General features: G+C 49.5%; 1 protein-coding gene across 1 annotated transcript in view; it reads right to left on the bottom strand.

Annotated features, from left to right (window-relative positions):
- LOC144153313 (uncharacterized) overlaps nt 1-9,502 on the bottom strand; it is a 49,097-nt gene extending 39,595 nt beyond the window's left edge. The window contains exon 1 of the mRNA XM_077684964.1: nt 9,427-9,502. Within this exon, the coding sequence (XP_077541090.1) occupies nt 9,427-9,502 (76 nt within the window). The remainder of the gene's footprint in view (nt 1-9,426) is intronic.
- Nucleotides 9,503-24,738: the final 15,236 nt, after the last annotated feature.

Below are 24,738 nucleotides of genomic sequence, written 5' to 3'. Positions count from 1 at the left end.
TATGAACGAATTGGGAAAGTTCGGTGGGCGGTAGCACACACCTATCAATATTTGACGAGGAGGCGGGGGGGGGGGGTAAAGCATGCGGCCCGGGTGATTTGGAGTTAGGGTTAGTATCGATACTGAATCAAGGTATTGTTTTTCTAATTGCCCATATAATTGCCAATCCGAGTGTTCGTAAACATCAAACATGTGTTGCGTGATATTGATAGTGTGGTAGTACAAACAGGGTCGGATGATGCATGGTTCAAAGGGTTAAAATACACCGGGCCGCCCTCGCTTAGGGCCCCTTCCCCCGCCTCCCCCCCCCCCCCCGCCCTCCGGATGGCTGAAAAAAAATTGCAGACTGGTGTTTGGTCCGAAAAAGTTTAAGCCTCCTGCTGATTTCCCCTGAGTGAAACATAGATAATCTATTTTAAGAATGGATGCTTCGAAAAGCTGTTCGTCGCGTAATGTGCATAATCCTGAAGTCAACTCACAGTCCTCCAGTCTGAGGCAAAAACGTTGCACTCGCCCAAAACCATGCATAGCCTGGAGCGACGCAGCTCGCAGCTAATCCAGCTGATGGACACAGGCAGCAGGCGGACCGGGATGTGTTGAGGGGTCAATGTTTAAGATCTCACCAATAAACTGTCGCTGCAAAAGGCAGAAAAACGCTTGTAGAAACGTACATACCTTTCTTTCTTCTGTTAAGATGCATAAAAAGAAAAAAAAAACTGTAATGGATGAACACGCCCAATTACAAGGTTGAATTTGTGCGAAGTGCATAACCTATTTTATACACTGTTGAAGTAGAAAATGTTTGTAGAAAGGTACATTTATTCTGCAGTTTCTAATACAAAAGGCGTGTACAATACTGTTGCGAACTATACCCTCTGGTTTGTTTGTTTGTTTGTTTGTTTGTGTGTTTTGTTGAGCGCATCTGACCGGGCCCCCTTGTATTGTCTGAGTTTGTGAATCGAGTGTTTCCGTCATTTTTGTATGCCGCGCAGGCTATCTGAGTTGATAGGAACAGCATATCGCCTGTCGTCCCCTGATGGAACGTTCGTCCTTGATCGCCAATGTTTTAGATCTTATGCGATAGTTTGGGAAGGGTTAGCGCAGAAAGATAAATGCTCGCAAGGCAAACACCGCGGCACTCTATTCTCCGACGCCAGTCTGCGCACGTCACTTCGTTGACTGCTTCCACGTCGCTTGTATTTTCTTTGAGTTTTTAGCGGAGCCCAAGTTCGCTCCAATAAACTTTTTTCATTGAAGAAACCTGCGTCATCTCTGGCTACGTGGCAATATGAATGAGTTCCTTGAAATATTAAAAGTGGATACTGCCTGCAAAAATGTAAATGTATTCCCTGTTTAAAAGTTAAGAATGTGTGCTTGAAGGGCAATATGTGTGATTCTTTATTCAGGAGTGTTCTTAAAACTATTTTTGTGTATGTTTGGTATCGATCACCGTTTCTAAAAGGTTTAGCTCCCCGCATCCTGAAAACATTTAAATAATTTCAACCATTTATGTCACTTGTTGTGCTGAGCCCGCAGACACAGTATACATAATACCACTGTTTGCATGGAAACGCTGCCTTACGGGAGCTTACATTTCTGTTGATAGATGAAATCACAAAATAACCAGATTATTGGTAGTGTATTTACTGTAGGGATGAGCGAAACGTTTCTGAAAAAGGCCCACCTGTCTACTTCGGCAGTGCTCAGACGCAGGCAACCAAAGCGTGCGCTGCGCAATTAGTGAGGCAGATAGAGGAAGCCCTTTTCCACAAATGCTATTCCTGATGTTCGAGGAAAGATGGCTTGATACAAGGGTAAACTGCGCTAAAGCTTAAGACGAATGCTTAAACTGCACTTACAAGTGCCGCACGTATTTCTTACTTTCGTCTTAACTTCATACGCAGTTCACCCTTCTTTCAGCAAGAACCAACTAGCCCGACAAATCTTAATGCTGTCTATGTTTCTTCGCCACCTTCTGTTAAAGCTATTCACATAAAAGTCTAGCGGGCAAATTCTCTTGGCAACACTGAAAACCGCCATGACACTACCAGCCGTGTCTGTGCATGCGTGCGCATCTTGCATTAAAAAAAAGACAGGCCCCGGAGTCCGTCATGTGCGCCGTTACCACCCGATTATCTGCCGTGGCCTCAACAGATATGAATAATCGCAGTGACATTGTGTGGCAATGCTTTAGCTGTCTTTGGGAACTTCGCATTACCACCGCAGAATGGAGACAAGGTTGCGAAAGGAGGCCGCGCCATGCACAAAACGCCTACGCTACAGCATAGTTTCATACTAATATATACTAGAGGGAAATCTGTCGCTGCAGTGGCGGGCCGCCATGGGTGGTGCCATTGCCGCTAGCGACGTTTCTCGCCTACTTGGCTTAGCTAGGCTAAATGGCTTCTTTTTTGTCTAGAAGGCAAAATCAAGAAAAAAGGGTACCATTTTTTTCTTGTTCGCCGTGCATGAATCTTCTCCATAATCACTGACAAATTAATCTTTTTGGAGGTTCAATTTTAATAACAAAACCAATTTGATGAACCTTTTATAGTAATATTGTTGCTGTTTTGCAGCCAGGGCCAACTTTTCAGCCTGTTCAAGAGCCATGCCAACGACAAGTGGAACGTGCCTGGCCGGTACATGACGGAACGCTCGCCGAAGCGCGGCTCCCCTAGACAGCGGCGCCAGATTTCCCTCTAGTGTATATTAGTATGAAACTATGCGCTACAGCGCAGTAGCCTGCGAACGGTTATATCGGCTCAGGTGCGCCCGCACCTTGCTCACGGTAGAGCCGTTCAGTACGAAAGCCAAATAATGCTTCCGAGCCTGATAAAAATGTTTACCAAGATTCAATAAATTTGTTATTGAGATTGCTCAAAAGAATTCTATAGACTTTTTGTTAACATTTTATAAAATATTTCTATTGAGTTTCCATTACAAATTGGCCACCGTGTTTCAATTAAAAGTCTATAGCGCCAAGTCAATAGAACTTAGCAGCTCTCAATGTAGTTCCTTATGAGTTTCTTGTGGGGTTTTTATAAAACATTTTCAATAGGCTTTCTGTAAAATTCTTACTGAGTATAGTCGTAACAGCCTACTGCGTGTGGGTCAGGTTTGAATAGAGTTTCCGAGGGTGTTTTATTAAACTTATCGCAATTAGTTTTCTATACAGTGTTTATGGAGTATAATCGTATCATTCTGTTGAATGTGAATAAATTTTGAATAGAACATTTGATAAGTTTTTATTAAATTTACCTCAATTAGGTTTCTTAAAATTATTACTGAGTATGAATAACATCCTGTTGTGTGTAAGTCAGGTTTCCATAAAGTGTCTGATGGGTTTTTATTAAATTTACGTCAATTAGATTTCTAGAAAATTATTTTTGTGCCCAGTCATAACATCCTCTTGCATATGACCTAAGTTTGAATAGAATTTCTGATTAGCTTTTATTAAATTTATCTCACTTAGTTTTCTATAAAATTTTTATTGAGTATAGTCGTAACATCCTTTTGCCGGTGAGTCAGGTCCTCTGCAAGTTTCAACAGCGGGGCTCTTTAGTGGCTCGCACTGTCAGGCGGTAATATTCATTACCCCAGGCGCCACCGCTCCCTAGTGATCCCAAGACAAAGTGACGGGACGAACATTGCGCGATCTCGTTTCATGCGGCGGGGCACGCGGTGCAATAGCACCCCATATATATGCACCGATAAACTACCAGACCTCCGTGGGTGGGCTATAGAAACGCATACAGAGTCAATTTAAATTCGGCATAACGAAGGCAATAAGATGCTTGCTGCGAGATCGTAATAACGAGTTTATTGCCTGTTTATTGACAACAGTCCATCATTACGAGTTCGATTGATTGACCCTATAGAGAGGCCATACAGAATCTGGTATAACTCATTATATTGAAGGCAATGAAATGCTTGTTGCATTTTCGTGCAATAAAAGGTTCATTGATTTTATATTGGCCGCAGTTTTTAAGACGGGAGCTTTGGTTCACTCTATAGAACCGCAATATGAAGTGTTTTAAAACTCAGTGTCTTGAAGGCCATAAAATGTTTGTAAAGCTTGTGCAATAAAAAGTCTGCTTACTTTCTAACGAGCACGTGTACTCTATAAGCGATTAGTTTTAATTGACTTTTTATTGACTCTGTAGAAGCACTGTTGACTGTATAGAAACACAATAGAAACACGATATTAAAAAACTCAATGTCAATTTTCATGAGGGGAAAAAATTGTTACCGTCCACGCACGCGACGTCGATGTCGCTTTAGCAAGGGATGTTGCTTTAGCATGTGATGTCGCTTTAGAAACGGACGCGAGGCACCGGCATGGCGGAGCAAACAAGTACTTGCCGCCATGCGCGCCACGTGCTCTGCGAGAAAGTGCACGCCCAGGCAGTGTTCATAAACAATCCCGATATTCGAGTAAATACAGCATGTGTTCTTTATAGCGAATCCTAAAAATTGTCCAGTTTCAAGAATGAAGAGGGTAAGGCGGTAAGGGGGGGGGGGGGGGGGGAGGGACCCGTTGTTTTTTTAACCGAGTTTTCACCTCTGTTCATCAGACCTTGGGTAAAAAACCGCCCACAGCACAGTTGCCTGCGTGCTGCCCCGTCACCTGCCGTTACTTCTCCGGAAAGTGGGTTCCCGAAAAATTTGAATAAAGGGACATCTGCGTAGTTTCCAGCTTCGAAAAACTCTTGTAATCTTTGTCTCACGAGAATTAATTACGAGTAATTAATCATTAGTTAAACTGCTCTTACAAACTGTATAATCGTGATAAGAACGTGAGCTGGTGGCGTGCTGTACATTGACGCCTGTCCCTACTCCTCCGAAAACAGGCTTGCTGATGTACTTGCCTCACACGACTCTACAACATGCTAATTTACTCACTGTCCGAAATCTATATTTTCGGTGGTCGCGACTGTTCTTTCACTTTAGTTGGCTGCATTAGCGGTACCTTTGACGTAGTTTCCGTTGTTCCTCACTTTATTTCCTCTTAATTTTAGGAGGAAATAACACAGAAAAAGAAGGAAGGAAAACACTTTGCAGCGTCACAGTCATGCGACCACCTGAGATTTATTTTCCTTAAGAAATACTCCTCTGCTACCCCAAATGGAGATAAGTATATGTTTGCGAACAATACTTCTATCAACAGCCTGCTACTACTATTCTCACTGCTCCGCGTTTGGGTGAAGATAACTGGGGATACTAGCGTGTCCTGGCGGGCTTAATGAACGCGATTCAATGTGCGATAGTCGTTACAGTGAACGGGCGTTTAAGTGGCTACATGGTGGTGTGTTTGATGGGCAGTAAGCTAACGTGAAGGAGCGCGTTCATCCGAAGCTGCTTCCAGGATGGCGCCTGCCCTCACAGGAGGGAGTTTTTTCAGCGTTCCTCACTAGTCTGACCATCTGCCACGAACTGTAGGACACATTACGACATGTCCCTCGTGTCCTGCATGTTCCTACATGTCGTAAACGAGGCATTCCTGGTGCAAGAATTAAAGGACAATGTTGAGTTGGCCATTCCTATACGAAGCGACGTGGAGGTGAAAGCTGAGTTACTCAACCAATTTACATCGAGTGGTGGCAGGACGTCAAGTAGCGGGAAAAAGGCAACCAGAGAACAAGAAACAGCCCTTCTTGGCGGCTGCACGGCCCATTATTCGCAGCAATCAGGTCTTCTACTTGGAGTACGTGCGCTCGATTTGTGAGCTCCCGAAACGCGAACGGCGCACAAGACAGGGTCCTGGGAATGTGCAAACGATCCGCTGTCTTTCCCGGCGTTCCACCGTGCTTTCGGGTGCTACTTAGGAGACCTTGTGAGCACACAGCATAGCTGCATCTTCTGGGAAGCAGCCAGTTAGTCTGCACTGCGACAGACGTGTGTCGCACTAAGCAGCGGAAGGTGCTCCCTTTCCGAGGCACCGTATTGCGCTAACCAGGAAAATAAACTACACTGTTTGCGTTTCCGTCTCGTTCGAACGCCAAGCTCGTCTTCGCAGCCGTACTGTTAGTAATTGCAGTACGTGGCTATGATAATGATTATCCCGCGTAACAAGAGAGAGAAAGAAAGGGAGAGAGGTAATGGTAGTTCAAACAATAGGAAAGAGCGAAATATTAATAGGAAACGAACTACACCACAATTCCGCACTCTGTTCCGGATGACACCGAAGGCATGGTTTGCACGGAGCCATTTTATTTTGCAGGCATGCTTCAGCAATATTCTCATCGCCGAACAAAGCTTCAACATACCTTTCGTGGTACTTCGCAATGTCTGGTTCACTTCTCGACACGTCACCTTCGGGGTGTGAATTTATGCGCTACAAAAAGAAGAAAGAGATCGACTTGAGACAGCAACACCCCAAAAGCATGTAGCTTGCGCCCTACACATCCTGTATCAGGTTATCATGAACTATAACACATATTGGTCAAAACGCCTATTTTCACACTTCACCAGCCGCGGTGGCTCAGTGGCAAAGCGTTGCACTGCTGAGCACGAGGACGCGCGTTCGATTCCCGGCCGCGGTGGCCGCTTTTATGCTGGAGGCGAAAAGCAAAAACGCCGGTGTGTACGAGGATTCGGCGCACGTTAAATACCCCCAGGTGGTCAAAATTAATCCGGAGCCCTCCACTACGGCGCCCCTCATCGCCTGCGTGGCGTCGGCGTCGGCGCGTTAAACTCTACAATCAATCAATCAATAAATATTTTCCACTTCATCAAAAGTGAAGCAAAAAGCGGGTAAAACTGTTCAGGGGCACCGTAATTGCAAGGAAACAGAACGTTGCTCACTGTTGGAACACTCGCTTCACACGCAAAAAACCTAGGGTCGAATCCTGTCAATACCCTATGTTTTCTTACTGTTTTTCTAGAATAGCCGCCAAAACGTGGATGCTTTTTTTTCTATTTTGTTCTGCGGGACGTGTAATAGTCGAATAAATAATCTCTCTGATAGTCAAATCAATGTACGTGCTTTCTTGTGCAATATACGTGCAATGGACGTCCTTTATTTAACATTGTCCACTCTTGTGTAATCATCCACTCCCCAAATTCGGACCACAACTTTTCCTCTTCGGCTTTTATTTCCGCCAAAACTTCTGCCGGAGCCTGTGTTCGTTAAATTGAGTGCAAGGAATAGCAGCAACTTTTATTCCAGCGACAACTATTAGAACTTGTGCACATCTCAATTTTTCTTGAGCCCTTCACGCTCTGCCGCTTAAGTGCTTGCGAATTGCTTGTGAAATGCTTGTGGATTGCTTTTGAATTGCCTGTAACCAGATAACGGTCCAAACAGTGTTTCTGTGCATGCCCCAGCGTCCCGCACCTGCGAGTGTTGGGTCTCACAATACCAAAAAACGGCTCTGGACTTAATACCATTTCTTCGCTACATAAAACCCTGTCACAATTGATGCACCTCTTGCAACGCATCTCCCACCGCCGTCGAGGCCTTAAAGAGCCAGATACACTAAGAATACTGCAAGCTTGGCTTATTTGCCGCATTACGTACGGAACCCCATACCTCGCTCTCAAAACAACAGAAAATGCTCGGCTCAACTGCATGACTCGCCAAACGTACAAAACTGCTCTTGGCCTCCCCACTCCTACTGCGACCCACAAACTACTCGCCTTGGGAGTTCACAACACGTGAGAAGAGCTGCAAGAAGCCCATCATTCAGCTCAATTACGGCGCCTGCAACTGACTCCCACAGGTCGGAAGGTCCTTACAGCGTTAGGACTCCGTCCGATACCCCCGAGAGAACAAAAAACACGCATTCCTCTAGCCCTGCAAGATGGCATCCGGGTGGCCTCAATCCCTCGCAATATGCAGGCCATCTACACCTAGGCGGCCGGGCTGCCCGTGCTCGAGCCCTGACTGCGCGATACGGGAAAGACCACACCGCCCTATATACAGGTGCTACCTCCTACCCTGGGCGAGCCGGCCACGTATCCTGTGTAGTTACTTGTACTGTGCAATGCGTCAATGTCGCCACTACAACCACAACTTCAATCGATGTCGCCGAAGAAATAGGCATTGCATTGGCCGCCATTTCCCGCCCCGACTCAGTCACCATACTCACCGATTCGCAGACAGCCTGCCGAAACTACCAGATTGGCCGAATTTCTTCATCAGCCCTTCACATCCTCAAAAACTGTTCAATGACCCGTGACATCCGCATCGTCTGGGCTCCTGGACACGCCGCCATCCACGGCAATGAAGCGGCTCACGCCCTGACTCGCGATCTGATACACCGAGCCATTGCCGACGGTGGCCAATGTTTACCCCCTCAAGATCAACCCCACCCACTGGGGGGCTACACGAAGATTCAAGCTCATTAGATGCAAACTCGCCGTCGCCTCCCACCACCACACTGGCGCCTCTCCAGAGAGGAAGCTACAACTTGGCGGCGGCTCCAGACGAACACCTATAGCCACATCCCACCCGCCTCCATCTCACCTTCCCCACCCAACACCCTTCCCTCTGTGCTCACTGTCCCCAGTCTGGCCCCCTCCACCGTGTACTACGGGAGTGCCAACGTACTCCGGACTTGCCCCCGATTCCCAACCCCACCTGCGAGCAGTGGAGGGCTTCCCTGGCCAGCCCAGACCCGGATACCCAGCTCAGCCTGGTGACCCGAACAAGGACAGCCAGTTGAAGTCAAGGCATCTCGGACTAGGGATGCCTACCACGGGGCGAGGCCCATACATCAGCCTCTGCTCGACAAATAAAATATTTACTATCTCTCTCCACAGCACGCATCCAGGATGGAGCCCCAGGACCTTTTATCTAGATAGGGGCATTCCACAGGGCTCTGTCCTTGGACCCGTACTTTTCAATTTGGCCATGGCACGCGTCGCCCACAACCTAGAACGGGACACTGCAGCTCGTTTTGCCATCTATGCCGACGACCTCACAGTATGGGTTGAGGCCGCCGACTACGACTGCACGGAAGACAAGGCAACAGAATTGCAGGCGGCGGTGAACAGCCTTTCCACTACTCTTCCAACTCTCGGCCTTGAGTTAGCACCCGAGAAGACCGAATTTCTCCTGGTCCACGGTCTGCACCAACCACCCACTAGTATGCATCATACAATTTACATCGGCGACACACCCATTTCCTCCCACTGTGGTCATATTCGCTTGCTCGGCATCCCCCTCGCCAACCACAACAGCGCTCGACAGTGGATAAGTCAACTGCGGAAAAATTGGAAGCCAATGCTCCACTTAATATCTCGGCTCTCCAACAAATTTGGCGGTGCTCACCAATCGGCGTGCCTCACACTCTGTCGGGCGGTAGCGGTCGGTCGTCTCACTTATGGCGCTCCGGCCTACAGCCTATCCCCGACTCATAAGAAACATTTAGCGGTCCTTTATCGGGCCATGCTCCGCACCATCACTGGACTTCCCACGCATACCCGCATCGATGCTCTCGAACGGGCTGCTCCTATGCCTCCCATGGAAGAGCTTCTCGCGGAAACTTTCGGACAACATGACCTTAGGCGGACATTAACGCCACAGGGGGCTGCACTCTCCGCCTGGGACCTGCGAATTCTTCCGACGCTTCCCTCGGCCTCACCACCGCCACCCCCTTGGTCACTCCCGCCTGTCACAGTGGCCCATCAGCGAACTGGTATCGCCCGTACCCGACCAGTTGCCCGTGAGAAAGCCCTTCAGCGCGTCCTTGCGACAAAATTGCCACATGAAGTGGACATTTACACGGACGCCAGCCTTTCGCCTTCTCATATGGGTCTGGCCTGGCGCTGCCCAGCTCGGCCGGACATGGATGGCTCTGTCATTCGGCCAGGACACCACTCGTCTCCCTTGGAGACAGAACTTCAGAGTATCCTCTGCGCATTGGATCACCTGACCTACAATATTGCAACGCCGCCTCCCCCTCATTTTCGGATCCTCACGGACTCCCATCAAGCACTTCAAGAACTCCTCAAGCCCTCCAGTGATCACCCAACTGTTCACGAAATCCAACACGTGATCGCCATTTTGGCTCGCAATGGGACCACTGCTCGATTGGCATGGGTGCCGGGTCACACGGACTCGGATGGGGGCAACCAGGCTGCACACGATGCAGCAAGGGAGTGTCTCACTAGTACCCCTCCCCTGGACGACGACGCGTCGCGCCCCTCTCCTCACCCTCGCCTTCAACTTGACCGCGCACGCCATGCTCGGAAAGTACGCCTTGCGTCCGTTACTCCCGCTGGCTACATGGCTCTGGCTCCACCGATGCCTCGCTCTGCGGAAATCTTCATCAACAAAACTATTGCTAAAGCAGCCCTCACACCCCACATCATGAGAAAATGGATTCACCCGGCAAAATCTCCGCCTCCTTACTGCCACTACTGTCAAACGTTAGTGTTCGCCACCCTCAAGCACTTAATCTGGCACTGCGCCGCATTTTCTTTGTACCACCCAATACTCGTCAACGCTTTGCCTCGTGATTCCTCTCAAGACGAGCCCCCCTTCGAAGACGCTAATTTTCTCTCAGCCCTCGGGGTGTTCGGCCTAGAGAGTGGTCTCTCGAGATTAGTGTAAACCGGGGCCTACCCCGGTCGTAAAGGTTGACTTGACTCCACTCACATGGTCCCAGTAACCCTAGCCTGGCTCTGCTGACGGCAGTGATCTCTTCTAAGGCGTTCAAGGACCCACCATTTGTGCTACTCGGCTACTCCTCCCTGCCTCTTCCCCCTCCTTCCTTATTATGGCCGCATGGCCTTCCCTTTGAAATAAAGGATTACAACAACAACAACTCTCTCTCTCTCTCTCTTACCTCGTGTTTTATGAAATAAAGCTTCGCATTAAAAAAACTATATTACAACTTGTCGGTAATATAACAACTATTAGCGACAAGTATTTTAGCTTGCGCAAACATGACTTTACGGCCTTTTTTCTTCAGTGCAGGCAACACTGATGATCCTAACCAGAAAAAAACAAGTGAGTTTGGCGTATATTGAATTAGCATGGGTGGGAGAAGGCCTTCGCAATGCACGCTCAAGTGGGCTATTGTTGTTAAATCTTTTATTCAAAAAGGGAAGGCCGGAGGCCTTGGGGGGGAGTTGGGAGGGGAGGATTCATGGTTGAAGGGGGCTCGTATGAGTTCGTGGTCTTCGGGAGGCGGCATCAGTTTTTCACAGGACAATTGTTCAGCATTGAATGGTCCATTCACTGGTGTAGGCCATCGCTATATAACTCGCGCTAGACCGCTCTTAGTGGCGAACCGTATTATAAGGTTAAGGGTGTGTTCATCTAATGTGAGGGGATCGATACGGGTTGAGGGATCTGGGTTTGGGGAAGTGAAATTCCGGTATCGAGAGAATTTGGGGCATATCCAGACCAGGTGGTGCAAATCAGCTGTGACGGCTTGCTGACAGTATGGACATTTTGGGTTGATGTGGGGGTAGTACCATTTGCGAATTGTTTCCGGTGAAAATGATGCATCTGTATAAAATTTGTTAATAAATATTTCTTGGGTTCTTGTAAGGGAAGGTCTGTTGGAAACGTGATCCTTCGGCGTAAGTTGCTTGAGTCGGAGTTTCTTTTCGTGTTTGTACCGGTGTATGCGAATGGCGGGGGGTACGCTGATATCTTCGGTCGTGTCCAAGCATTCAGGAAGGTCTGAAGGCTGGGCGACGGCGAGGTCAGCGGAGGATAGGAAAGAGCAAGCCTCCTGCGCAGCTTCGTGGGCTGCCTGATTCCCCGGTGCCGCCAAATCATGGCCAGGAGTCCAGTCTTTGCGGACTTGAATGCCATGCAGTTGTAGGGTCATTGTTTGCCGAATAATTTGGTTTACGGAAGGGTGCGTTGAAAATGGTCGTCGAAGTTCTTGAAATGCTTCGTAGCAATCGGTTCTACCTGGGTTACCATGGAGGAAGAAAAAGTTTGGGTTACGGAAAGCGATGATGATGATGATAATGATCTCCTCAAAAGAATGGCATACAACCAATGACCACTACCGGTGATGAAAAATGCGCCATCAATTTGGCGCTTTTCTGAAGGCCTTGGTAACAAAATGGATGCAGTTCCACATAACGTGAAACTTGTCAGAAGTGCGGAGCAGTGATTTGCCTGTGTTTCCCTTGTTGTATTATTGTCACCAGCTTGTGTTTATCTTTTGTTTATTTGTGTTTTTTGGGTAGGGTGGAGGGTTCGTTTCTTTTTCGGTGCTTTGTTTTACTACTTCTGTGTGTTGCTTTTCTATACCTATGGTTATGTTTTCTTTGTTGTGTTTTTTTGTGTTACCATTTCGAATGAGCTCGGGTGCAATAGCCTCTCAAATTTCCCGATTTGTGGCCAATCTCCCATGTGGGTATGCGCCGTGAAGCGAGGAACAAGAACAATCATCGGAGAAGGCTGCTGGAGACTCCCCGGCGATGCCTAGGACTGTCATTGTTTCTCCAGTGCTTTTTGTGTTACGGAAGCACAAAGAAGCTGGGCCACTGCCATGGGAACATGTGTCACGCCCAGGGTGTCGAACCGGAATTTTTTCCGGTTCGGTTCGGGTTCGGGTTCAGTTCCGCCGCACCATTTCGTTCCGGTTCGATCCGGTTCGAACCGGTTCAAACGGGTTCGGAGAAAAAAAAGCAAGTGTGTTTTTTTCTGTTCATTTTTTTTTTGTGCTCGGTTTTCGTTTCCTTGTCAGGTTTCCTTGTCAAAAACGAAGCCATAATATAGGTTTTTTTGTGCAAATGTTTTGTTTTGGCCAAAAATAAGCAACCCTGCAACATTTTTTTCAACTTTGTTCGAAATCTTGAATGCTTGCAGAAAGTAGTCAACCAACACTTCCAGTACTTAGATCAGGGAGTCGGAAAGTCCCCCAGACAAAAACTACTGCTTTGTCCCAATCAGATAACTTACAAACTTGCTTAAAATATTTTTCTCTCTTCCCCAGTCTTGGCGTTCTTCTACCGCTGGAATGACGTCATTACAGCGATGTAGTGGCTATTTGCCGGCTTTCCTTAAGTTGCGACATTAAAATGAAACCACAATCGCGAAGCGGAAACGGAAGTCGTATCTGCTGGGTCGAGCAAATCCCGCACTGCTCCTCTGTGCTGGCAATAGCTATAACTTTTGCAGTGCTTCCAGATGCGGAGATAAGAGTGAGAGCGTTGATCTCAAGTGTTGAAGAGTTCCTTTAACTGTAAAATGTACTGCAAAATGTTTTCTATAGTAGGTCCACGATTACAGCATTAACTGAAGCGAAATGAAAAATTCGCTCGGACACATAAGACTGCGTATTTGTATGAATTTGAAAGCCCTGCTTTTTATGGCCGCAAGTTTATTTTTATTGATTTAGTTTCTTTCATTTTTATAATTTATTTTAATTTATTCTTGGATCATAACACTGCAGTTTTATACCCCGCAGTTGTTTTCTTGAGGAAAAAAAATGACGGACGATTACGACACTCGCTAATGCGAAATTTGAGTGCAGCGCGAACTGTAGTCTTCTCGGCGACGGCGCATAGATGCTGTGCCTCATGAAGTGATCGCGTCAGCAGCTAATGCACGACGGCTCGCGGCATACTCTTTCGTTACCTCGTAAGGGGTCGCCACTGTGAAGCACGTCTCGCACGGTCACGGAATTACGCCCTCACCCTTACACTTTCGTCATACTTGCAACCTCTGTTTTCCTGCCAGCTCTATCTTCGGTGGCGTCTTCGTTCTCTAGGTTACAAGGAGTCCAACGCTGAGGGACTACGCGAAACCACCGGAGCGGAGCGGGTGCTTAAGGACTGTGCTCTAACGCATGGCTCTACGTAGCCGCTGTGCAGCCATGTGATCCACTCCCTTCGCCGACAAGTGACGGGCCGCACATCGTCTCCAAATAATGCGTTCTCGCCACAGTCTTCTGGAAGGCAAACAGGTAGCCTCCTGACCAGTGGGCAGCACACGGGTGCCTCCGACGCCTCCCCCTCGGTGGATCTTCGCCAGAATCTTTTGGTAATGGGCAGCCTCCCTGCAGACTGCCAATTGCCCCGTCCTACTAAGCAGACGACCCATCCGTCCACAATCGTTTGAATGCGTACCATTCTTTGCCCACAGCAAGGACTGTCTAACCCCCTTCATTTCCACAAAAATACCGATTTCGCGGGAGTTCCACCTGTAATCTCTATAAATAGCGTAAATGGAGATATCTGGTCGCACAAAATTACTGAAAAGCTAAAAAATAAAAAAAGTAATCACCAAAACTGGCAAACCGTGTGACACCCTGCATTTCCACAATAATGAGGATTTCGGGAAATTTCCACCTGTAATCGTTATATAGGGTAAATGGAGAGAATTAGTCGAACAAAATTTATAAGTGTAAAAAATATAAAAAAAGTAAAATAATTGCGGAAACTGGCGAACCGTGTAACACCCTGCATTTCCACAATAGGCAGATTTCGGGAGTTACAAATGTAATCGTTATAATAGCGCAAATGTAAATAATTGGTCGAACAAAATTTTGAAAAACTATAAAATAAGAAAAATATTAAGCAAATAGGAAAATGGGAAACCGTATAACTGCCTGAATTTCCACAATAATGGAGATTTCGCGAATTTTCCAATTGTAATTATAGCAGCGTTAATTGATATAATTGGTCGGACAGGATTTATAAAAACCAAAAAATTTGCTGTAGAAACTCACACTGAGGACAAGCGGCATAGGAATGCTACGCATTAGTAGATAATTGTTTGAATTTCTGCAGAAATTTTTTAGTACCCTGGAGTATCGCCTTGGTACAGTATTTTGCGTCTCCGGCGTCTTCCCCCTCCGCCCGGGCGTCTCGTGGAGGCCCGCCCCTCGTCCCGAAATCACGCATTCTCGCAGGAATCGCCTTCCTGGCAGGCAGCCAGGCAGGCAGGTAGTTTACTGGCGAGCGGGAAGTCTTTCTGGCGCGCAGGAGAGCCTGAGCGCCAAATATCTTTTTTGGTTCCACCAAATGTCTAGGCACGCACACGCGCATGCACCCATGTTTTCGCACAATGAGGCAAATAATTTTGCATTTAAATAAATTGAATGGTCTGCTACGCTTTTCATGTACCCCTTGTTTCAACGGCACGTTAAAGAGCTTCGCACATTAATTATAGGCAGCACAACAAGTAATGGAAAGAAGAATGATAATAATAAAGCATGAGTGGTACAACGTGAATCTTGGGTAAATTACCAAAATATCGAGGCTTCGCCAGATGTTAAATTAGTGAATTTGGCCAAGGGGGATCAGTAGTGCTTTCGCACCTAACTGCCAGTAAGTGAGAGAGAGGAAGACGAAGAAGAGAAGAAGAACAAATGGCGGGACAAGCAGGCAGTGTCGCATCCGCGGCCTTAAGCAGTGCGCCGAACATCGTTGCCGAATCGCCGACGTCGTCGACAGACCATACCGTGCGGCACGGTCGCGAAAGCGCTCTCTTCACCGCCTGGGTCTTCTGCATGGTGGCAGTCTGTGCGATACTCCTGCCGCTGTCAATTATTCTCATACCGACCATCATCAGGCTACCACCCACCGTCTACAACACCACCACAACTGCGCCTTCTGCCAAAACTCCAGAGAAGTCGCCAAGCAGCACACCACCATTACCACCCCCTCCACCACCGAAAACAAATCCTAGCCCAAGCCCAAGCCCAAGTACAAGCCCAATATGGACATTTGAGCCACCAGCGATTCCAGCCATGTGCCAGCGAATGAGTCCGACAGTCCCCGACGACCTGCTCGGCATCCGCGATCAACCGTTTCCGTTGCCGACAGATGTCGTAAACCAAACCGGGAAAGTTTATTGTATTTACAACAACTCGAGATTCCGGAAGCCGCGAGGACACGACTTCCTGCCCCAGCACGTGCCCTGGTGGTTCTGCCCCAACCTGGTCTACTGGTCGGTGGGTGTCAACGACGGTCGTCTGAAGGTTAGAGCGCCAAAGTTCGACCACAGATACGGCCTCTACAAGCTGCGAATCGTCGCCGACGCCTATCGGGCTGGAATAGAGCTGCTGATGACCATAGGGGGCTACCCAGAAGACACCGGGCAGCTATACCGCGTGGGAGCGGGCACAGCCAGAGCTCAGTCACTCGGAAAAGAAGTGCTAGAGACCGTGCGCAACGCTGGCCTAAACGGTGTCAACATACATCTGGTCGAAGATCCACCTTGCGAACATTTTTTCAAAGATCAGGTCGACACAATAGCCGCCTTTGTAGACACCTTGGCAGCGCTGGTGGGGCAAAGCTTTGCGACCACTCCTTTCAGGATGACAATGATGATTGGCACACACTCGACGCTTGGCAGGGAAGTTTCGAGTTCTTTGCTTTCCCGAATGGACCATGTGTTTATAGACACCCACTCCGCCGTAACAACTGATATAACCAGTCTAGGTGCGTACTGCGCGCAATACGACAAAATGACGGAGACATATTTGGGACAGGCACACATGTCACGGTCCAAGAAGCTTTGTCCGAGTCTGTCACTCATTTTCCCCGCAAGGTGGCGCAAATATTCAAACCCAACGTTTTCCGAGCATGTGCTGACCAAGAGGCCCGGTTTCTCGTCGCGACTGGATTTCTGCGCCGAAAAGCGAACCGTCGTGGCCCTGAATGACACACCAGACTGCACTACTTTCCATACGGCATATCCGAGAGAAGTGGCCGTCTTCCCCAGCGTTGAGAAACTTCGCGAGGCGTTTAGGGGAGCCTGTGTTTTGGTGAACGATATTGACTATGACATGTACAATCCTACGGAGTGTGGGCAGGCGGTCGCTTGGCCAACGTTTCGCGACATATATGCGGCGTTGTAGCCGTAAATACCAGGTCGGAGGGCCCTTAAACGTGAATATGCATATATGTGATTTACTTTAATGAAGTTTTCTGTTCTTTAATCTTACCTTCATCCCAAGTTTATTCACTTGGATTTTTCTGCTTTCAATTATACGCATTCCTCGTCTACTGGGTTTATCCTACGCCATCTCAATAGTGCGAATCACGTGAAGGCTAATATAAACCGTGTATCATGGAATGGCTGGTACAATTATTCACTTAGCACATGGCTTATTTACTTTGCTAACAGCAACGGAACTGGCTGTTAAGCAGCGTTCAGCACTTATTCGTGTATTGGTTGTCTCTATGGTTCCTAAAAAATTTCTTACAATTTTAGTAACACGTGAGCAAATAAAATGCGCGAGTAAAGGGCCAGTAAACTTCAAAGCAATGCTGAATGCGAGGACTACGGGAGTATCTGTGACGGAAATGCGGTTTCGGCCAGTGCTAAACGAAAACGAACACTTGAGGTCGCTGGGCTTGGTGGTATAGCCCTCAATAAGGTCCTCGTCAATAAGTTCCAGGGTAAAGTTGGGTGAAATTAGAGAAAATAAAAAAACACACACCGAATGAAGTTTACCCGCGTGAATTGTCCTTTTTAGCAAGCGTTAAACGAGATTGAGATGCTTTATTCATTGTTTGCGGAATGCTGTCACAGCCCAGGCGTCATAAGCACGCGCGAACGTTGCACCGTCTTGTCTGGCCTTTTTTTACATAAGAGGCGGGAGACCGACATGTCTGGAAATCTTGCTGCCCGTGGCTTAAGAAAAATGTGCGTGCGTTTGGGACAGCCTGTCATGTGGGCCACTTGTGATAGGAACCTGACAGTCACCCAGTTCGTGTGCTGCCAACCCACAGAAAGCTAACGTCCGGCGTATTCTATGTATGCGATCTCTTGGTCTTATACCCGACCTTATACACATTGTTCATAAAATAAAGGTTGTGTGTGGAGTGCCGTCCGACGGTACTATTGTTGCGATGTGGAGACTCAGCGTAGGTATATTTACCATATCTATAATGCACTGGTAGGCATAGCTGCGACCATCAATACAGCACGCGCCAGGAAAGCAGAGGGCAACCAACGTCTTCTACGCCTCTGCGATCAGAGTCCAGTGGCCTAAAGCACACACCTTCTCTTCGTTTCATAGTTCTGAGAGCCTTGAAAGGAGAGCCATGGGGTTTCTGTCGCCCGGGTTAATGCGGTACTTCACAATCGCCTTCACACTCGCAATCGTATGCGCCCTGCATAGCTAGTATAATTGATGTGCCTTCAGCTAAGACTGCCATTGAAAATTACTTTTGTTCCTTGTGATTGCATTTATGCTCTCAACTCTGTTGTATATACTACTCGCATTTTTTTTTCGTTTTCCACTATTGCATTTGTTGTTGTGCCCAATGTTTTATTTACTTTTCTTTGGTTATCCTAATGCCTATGTCCGCTCCCTTCTGTAACGCCCTTTGGGCATTGAAGGTATTGAAATAAATAAAAAATAAATAAACAGCTGTTTGCTGCAGTGGATTACCATGAAAATAAAAAAAAATTACAACCCCTTCCTAACGAAAGTTGAGAAGCTTTCTGAGAGAGAGAGAGAGAGAGAGAGAGAGAGAGAGAGAGAGAGAGAGAGAGAGAGAGAGAGAAACTTTAATCGCAGTTGAAGTGAGCATATTTGTGGTCGGGGTCTTCAGTCCAAGTCTCCGTTGGTACGGTCGGCTGTCTTCGCCCTTTCCGATAGCAAAAGCTGCTTTTCAGGGCAGGACCTGGATGCGTGTTTCCAAACGCTTCGCTGCACAGAGCACGCCCGTGACATGTGTGATGTCACTGCGCGCGCTATTCTTTTAGGCTCCTCCTAAAACAAACCCACCGTTCTGGCTCTGTAGCCTTGACGTAGAGCACTGAGTGCTGGCACTGACGGCTTGGGTTCGAGCCCCAGCAGGTCTATCTCGTGGGTTATTTTTTTTAATTGCGTATATTTTCCTAAATATAATTTTTTAAAATCTCAAATCTACGCTTTGTTTTTGTTAATAATGGTGATTTGGTATGTTTTAGGTCGCTTTAGGCTTGGGCGCAGCCAATGACCACGTTGAATTACCGTTTTCCATCACGAGAACAGACATGTCACCTGGGTGCTCTGTGCAGCGAAGCGTTTGGAAATACGCGACCTGGTCAGCGTACTCTCCCTGTGCTCGCGTGAGGGGTTGGGGATGGGGGGAAGACCTGGGTTTAGTTGGCATACCCACACAATATGGTAAAGTGTGCCTGGGGCTTGGCAATAAGTACATAGAGAATAATAGAGAGTAGGATGGATGGCGTGTAGTCTTGTTGGGTGTGGGTACGTATTAGTTTGCAGCTGTCTCAGGATGACTTCCTGTTCTTTCGTGTCCTGACCGGTGACTGGTGGATAGAGTGGTCTCGCTAGTCGGTAATGTTGCGTGATGTCGGCGAATGTGAGTAGCAGCTGCCAGGTTCGTTCCGACTCTTCTTGCGGTGCCCGGTGGGCGAGTTCTCAGGTCAGGACGTGTGGCGTCTGGTTGCCGGAGAGAGCATAGTGGGCAAAAGTCCAAATGATTGTGACCTGCTACTGTGGTCGCCGTAAAGAAGAACCCGCAGCGCTTGTCTCGAAACCCTACCTGCTTGGTATGATCGGCAGGCGGCTTGGCTGTCCGTAATAATTACTTTGGCCTTTGTCTGGGAGACGGCAAGGGCGATAGCCGTTTCTTCAGCCTGCTGCGTGTTAGACGACCGAAGCGTCAGACTAGAAAGGAGGGCGGTTGTGGAGGTAACGGCCGCCGATCTTTCCCCGTACCTCGCGCATTCCGCCGCGTCTGTATAGACGACGTGGTCTTGTCCTCCGTACAGTTTTTCTAGCGCAGTAGCTCTTGCTACTGCGCTAGAGTAGCTCTTGCTACTGCGCTCTTGCTACTGCGCTCTTGCTCTTGCGCCTTACATCTTCCCTCACGATGTTGAGGGGATATGTGCCGGGGTATTGGACGGACAAGTATTCTGGTCCTCAGGTGGGATGTCCACTGCATTTTCTGTGATGTGCGGCGCCGTGTAACCAAGCGTAGCTAGCGTTTCCCAAGGGGGGGCACGTGCTGACGCGTTCCACTTTGGGAAAGCTTCGCATGCGCTCCGTCATTTTTCACAAATTGCGCCGGTTTATTGACCCGCAGCTTTATGAAAGTGCATCGACCGGATGTGTAAAGTTGCATGGGACCACCGGGAACACGAATTCCGAGGTAGGGGACCATTTTTCGGGAATTTGAGGACTTTTTGTGCCCGCGAGCCGATAGGCCTACGACAATTTCGGCCCCGGCCGAGGGAAGCGGTAGGCCCCGGTGGCGCCGAAAGCCGAAAATCGATTCATTGGTTGCTACGCAAGCGTGCAACGACCCAAGATGTCTACCGCTATGCGAGTAGAAGTGGACGGCGAAGAAATTTCGCCGGATCAGATCACTAGAGCGCAGTGGTGGAAAACCGCTGGCGAAAAAGTGAAGCAAGGCGGCGTAGGATTGCTAAGCCTAACGCCCGTACTACATGCGAGCCAAGTGGCGCCAAGGCCACGACTGACGTCAACGGTCGAAGCAACGGCCTCGGTGGCGGCACCGGCAACGATCTACGTCAGCAGAGGACGAAGAAACGAATAAACAAGGGAAAGCTGCTGAAGGGCGCGCGCATGCCAGACCTGCCGCGCGCAGATATGAAGATTGTCATGCGGCCACGAGGCGGGCTCCGCGTAAGCGACGTGGCCCGCGTGGAAATAAGCCGAGCTATAACGGCGGCGGAGCAAGTCGACGTAATTGCTGCAAGCGAAGATGTGATACGCCTAAACCACCAACAGAACATCATAGTCGTGAGTACCTCGAAGAGGGAACATGCCGACAGATACGCCATAATGGAGCGAATCGACATTCGGGGAACGTCCCACGAAGTCAGCGCGTACGAGTCGGCCCCTCAAGGAACCGTGAAAGGAGTAATACGGGGCATCCCACTGGAGGACACCGCCCAAGAGATACAAAATTTAGTCGTGCACAAGCACAATCCCACGGGGTTGCAGGCGAACCACATCGGCAAGACCAGGTCGGTTGTGATCGCCTTTGAGGGACACAAAGTGCCCAACTACGTCCGATATGGGAACCTGCTAATCGAGTGCACTGTGCACAGGAAGCAGATTGACGTGTGCTACGCATGCGGCCGAGTGGGGCACAGGATGGACGTGTGCCCAAACCATCAAGACAAGATTTGCCGGGGCTGCGGCATCGCCAACCCCGGAGAAGACCACAAGTGCGTACCCAAGTGTGATATATGCGGGGGGAAACATCTCACCGCCGACAAGGCCTGCAAGGCAAGATTCAAAACGCCTTACGTCGTCCGTCGACGGCGCTGGGAACGGCGCCGGGCGAAGACGACAACGTGGACAGAAAGCAAGGCAAAAGAGGTCCTACAGGGCGACCCCAACGTAGCGCCTCTTCGCAACGGGGCCGGTCCCAGACGCCGGTCCGTAGCAGCAACGGCAGCGGCCGCCAGAGCCGCTCTCGATCGACGTCACGATCCGGAGGCGGCGGCGGCAACCGCCTCCGGGAAACGACGGGTGGAGGTTCGAGTGGAAGTGCCAGGTCCCGGACCAAGTCTCGTTCGAGATCCAGGGCTGGTTCGAGACCCCGGGCCGGATCGAGATTCCGGGCCGAGTATACCGGACGACGAGGGACAACCACCGAGAAAAAGGTGGGCTGGACCGGCAGGTCTTCTGTCGCTCGGGTTAGCGAAACCGAATTCTCGCCCCTCACCCCCTCCCAACCCCTTAACCCAAGAGCTAGCCCGCCACGGGATAGCAACGAAGTAAAAGAACTCCAGAAAAGCATACAGCGACAGAACGCTCAGATACAAGAGCAGAACGCCCAAATCAGTGCCTTAATGAGCAAAATCGATGCGCTAGCTAGCGGTAGCTCAGCAAACGCGAGACCCCAAGGCGATGACAACACGGTAGAGAACGCCGGAGGAATGTGCAAGTTGCCGCGGAGGGAACCCCGTCGCCCCGCTTAGGGCGAGATGCGGGTGCGGCACGGCCCACGCAACAGGCGCCGAGCAACCAAGAAGCAATGGACGCCGAAGAAAGCACCGTCAACCGCGAAACGGCGACAGCGGCGGCACAGATTCTAAAGGGAGGAGAGGAGGAGGAGAAAAGCGATAGGAAAGGCCGAGAGGTTATCCACGCTTAGAGCCCGGATTGCTACTCGGCACTGGGGAAGGGGTGTTCAGGGGATAAAAGAGATGTCAGGCGAAAAAGGGGGGATAGGAGCGGGGTCGCGCACACACTTTAGTCCCTTCGTGGGCACTAGAGTCTCTCAGCTAAACCTGTGTCCTTCATAAAACGCAGAAGGGCTTTTGTTGCCTTCTGCGAAGTCGATTGTAGGGGTCTTTGTCCTAGAATAGTCTCTAGCTTGAACTGTTGATTGTCCAATCTTCTGAGCTCGGCTTCCAAAACGCGTCTTTCCGATGAATACTCGGGGCAACAACAAAGCACATGGTCGATTGTCTCTTCTACCTCACAGGCGTCGCAGTGAGCACTACTGGCCATCCCGATGAGGAAGGAGTAGGCTTTCGTGAAGGCCACTCCCAACCACAGCCTACAAAGTAAAGTAGACTGTGATCGAGTCAGCCCACACGGAAGACGACGCTGGAGTAGAGGGCCCTGGTTGTGGAGGCGCGGGTGCACAAAGTCCGGTGTATTCCATTGAGTAATGGAGGTCCTCCGCGCGAACTGACGAAGCAGCCTAGCCGCATCAGTCCTTGCAAGCGGAAGCAAGATGGTCCTTGCACTGTCATGGCCTGTCCGGGCAGCTGCATCAGCCGAGACATTGCCGGTGATTCCACAGTGACTTGGCAGCCACTGAAATACAATATTATGGCCCTTTATGACAGCCTGGTGAAATAATTCCCGAATTTTTGTCACAAGTTGGTGCAAAGGACCGTAGCGCAGGGCTGCTCGGAAGCTTTGCAGGGCGCCTTTGGAGTCGGTAAAAATGGACCATTTTTGGGGAGAAGCTTCCATGATGTATTGAAGAGCTTCACGGATGGCTGCAAGTTCAGTAGCCGTCGAGCTCGTCACATGGGCGACACGGAATCGAACCTTGGTTGATTCTGATGGTATAACCACCGCACCTGCCGAACTCGAGGACGTCACAGAACCGTCTGTGTATACATGCTTCCGGTCATGGTGTTGTTCGTACAGTAACTGCATGGAAAACTGTCTGAGAGCCAGTGGTGGTAAGTCGGCCTTTTTTCCAATGCCCGGAACATGCAGACGAATGTCCGGTGTTGCCAGGCACCACAACGGGGAGGACGGTGTGACCGCAGGCGTGTAGTCTGACGGTACCTCAGCCCTGTGCGCTGCGACAATGGCTGCAAAGGAAGAGCGTGGTCGACTCTGAGGAAGCTGCGCAAGGTGGTGACTTGGTAGCCTCGTGAGGAGCCTGATGTGTAGGCGTAGCGTCTCAGTGGTCACATAAGTTGCTGTAGGATAGTCTTGGGCAATGTATAATGTGCCCACTGTTGAAGCACATCGCGGCAAACCAAGACACGTGCGGAGAGCCTGCGCTTGGATGCTTTGGATCACTCGAAGGTTAGAGGAGCATGTACCGGATATCGGTGGCAAGCTGTAGCGCAAAACTCCCAAGAAGAGTGCCTGGTACAGTTGCAGCATTCCTCTGACCGATGTGCCCCACGTCTTTCCAGCGAGAAATTTGAAAATGTGGGCGATAGCGGTGAGTTTCTTCTTTAAGAAGGACACATGTGCGCTCCATGACAGGTCCCTGTCGATGATCACGCCAAGAAATTTGTGATTTCTGGAGTACGGTATCGACTTTCCATTGATGGTTATGGGATATCGGGACATGGGTTTGCGGGTAAACGCAACGACCGCGCACTTTTCACGAGAAATACTGAGGGAGGAGAGCTTACAACGATCCTAACTGCCATCACCCAAATCAACGAGAAACTGAGCGCGATAGACGCCACATTCGAGGCCACATTCGAAGTGCGGACGCTATCGATCAAACACGAACGGCTAGCGACCAAAGTAGCAACCCTTGCCGCAAGGAACCGCTTCGCGTCCCTGAAGAAAGAACGGGCGGAAAAAATCAAGGCATCGATCGCGTATAGCGCGGCCGCATAAAAACATCCGAAGAAGATGAAGCACAGACCAAATAAGAAAAAGAAGACCAACGGGGGGGGGACGTTACAGTGATTATTCAGTGGAACTGCCGGGTGATTCGCAACAAGGAGGCGGAACTGTTACTCCACATTGACGGGCTCGAACACAAGCCCGATGTAATAGCACTACAAGAAACGAACAGCAAGCCCAGACTCTCGGGATACGTGACGTACACGGACTCAACGGAGGAAGGAACGGCGGTGCTCATTCGCAGCAACGTGGCGGCTACTCAACACGCCACGGCGCCAGGAGAATGCGAGCACACGCTCGTCGAGGTTCACGCAAGAACAATTGGCAACACGGGAAATCTATACGTCATGAGCGCGTACTGCCGCCCGTCACAGAGGCAGTACGACTTTGATCTAGTAGTGAGCCAGGCGAAAAGGTTGGCGGGGAGCAGGCCGCTCCTGATCCTCGGCGACTTAAACGCCCCTCACACAACGTGGGGATACAAGTACCAATCGAAGAGGAGCAAAGCTCCAGCCAACACCTTGGAGGACCATGAGATGGCCCTGTTAAACGAGCCGGCCGCGGCCACCAGAAGGGGCAACAGTGCCAATAGGGACACAACTCCGGACCCGTCGTGGCTATCGGGGGCACGGGACGTGGCCTAGAGAAACGAAGACGTGGACCTGGGCTCCGACCACAGCGAATCAGCATTACCATCAAGAAACCCCAATACCGCGCCATGCTGGGGACGGCACGCGTAACGGGCTGGGACAAG

This window comes from Haemaphysalis longicornis, unplaced genomic scaffold (genome assembly GCF_048455015.1).
Source record: "Haemaphysalis longicornis isolate Haplotype H1 unplaced genomic scaffold, Haemaphysalis longicornis Haplotype H1 scaffold_9, whole genome shotgun sequence".
NCBI lineage: Eukaryota > Metazoa > Arthropoda > Arachnida > Ixodida > Ixodidae > Haemaphysalis > Haemaphysalis longicornis.
The sequence above is the reverse complement of the archived record's forward strand: the minus strand, read 5'-3'. Positions and strand labels throughout refer to the sequence as shown.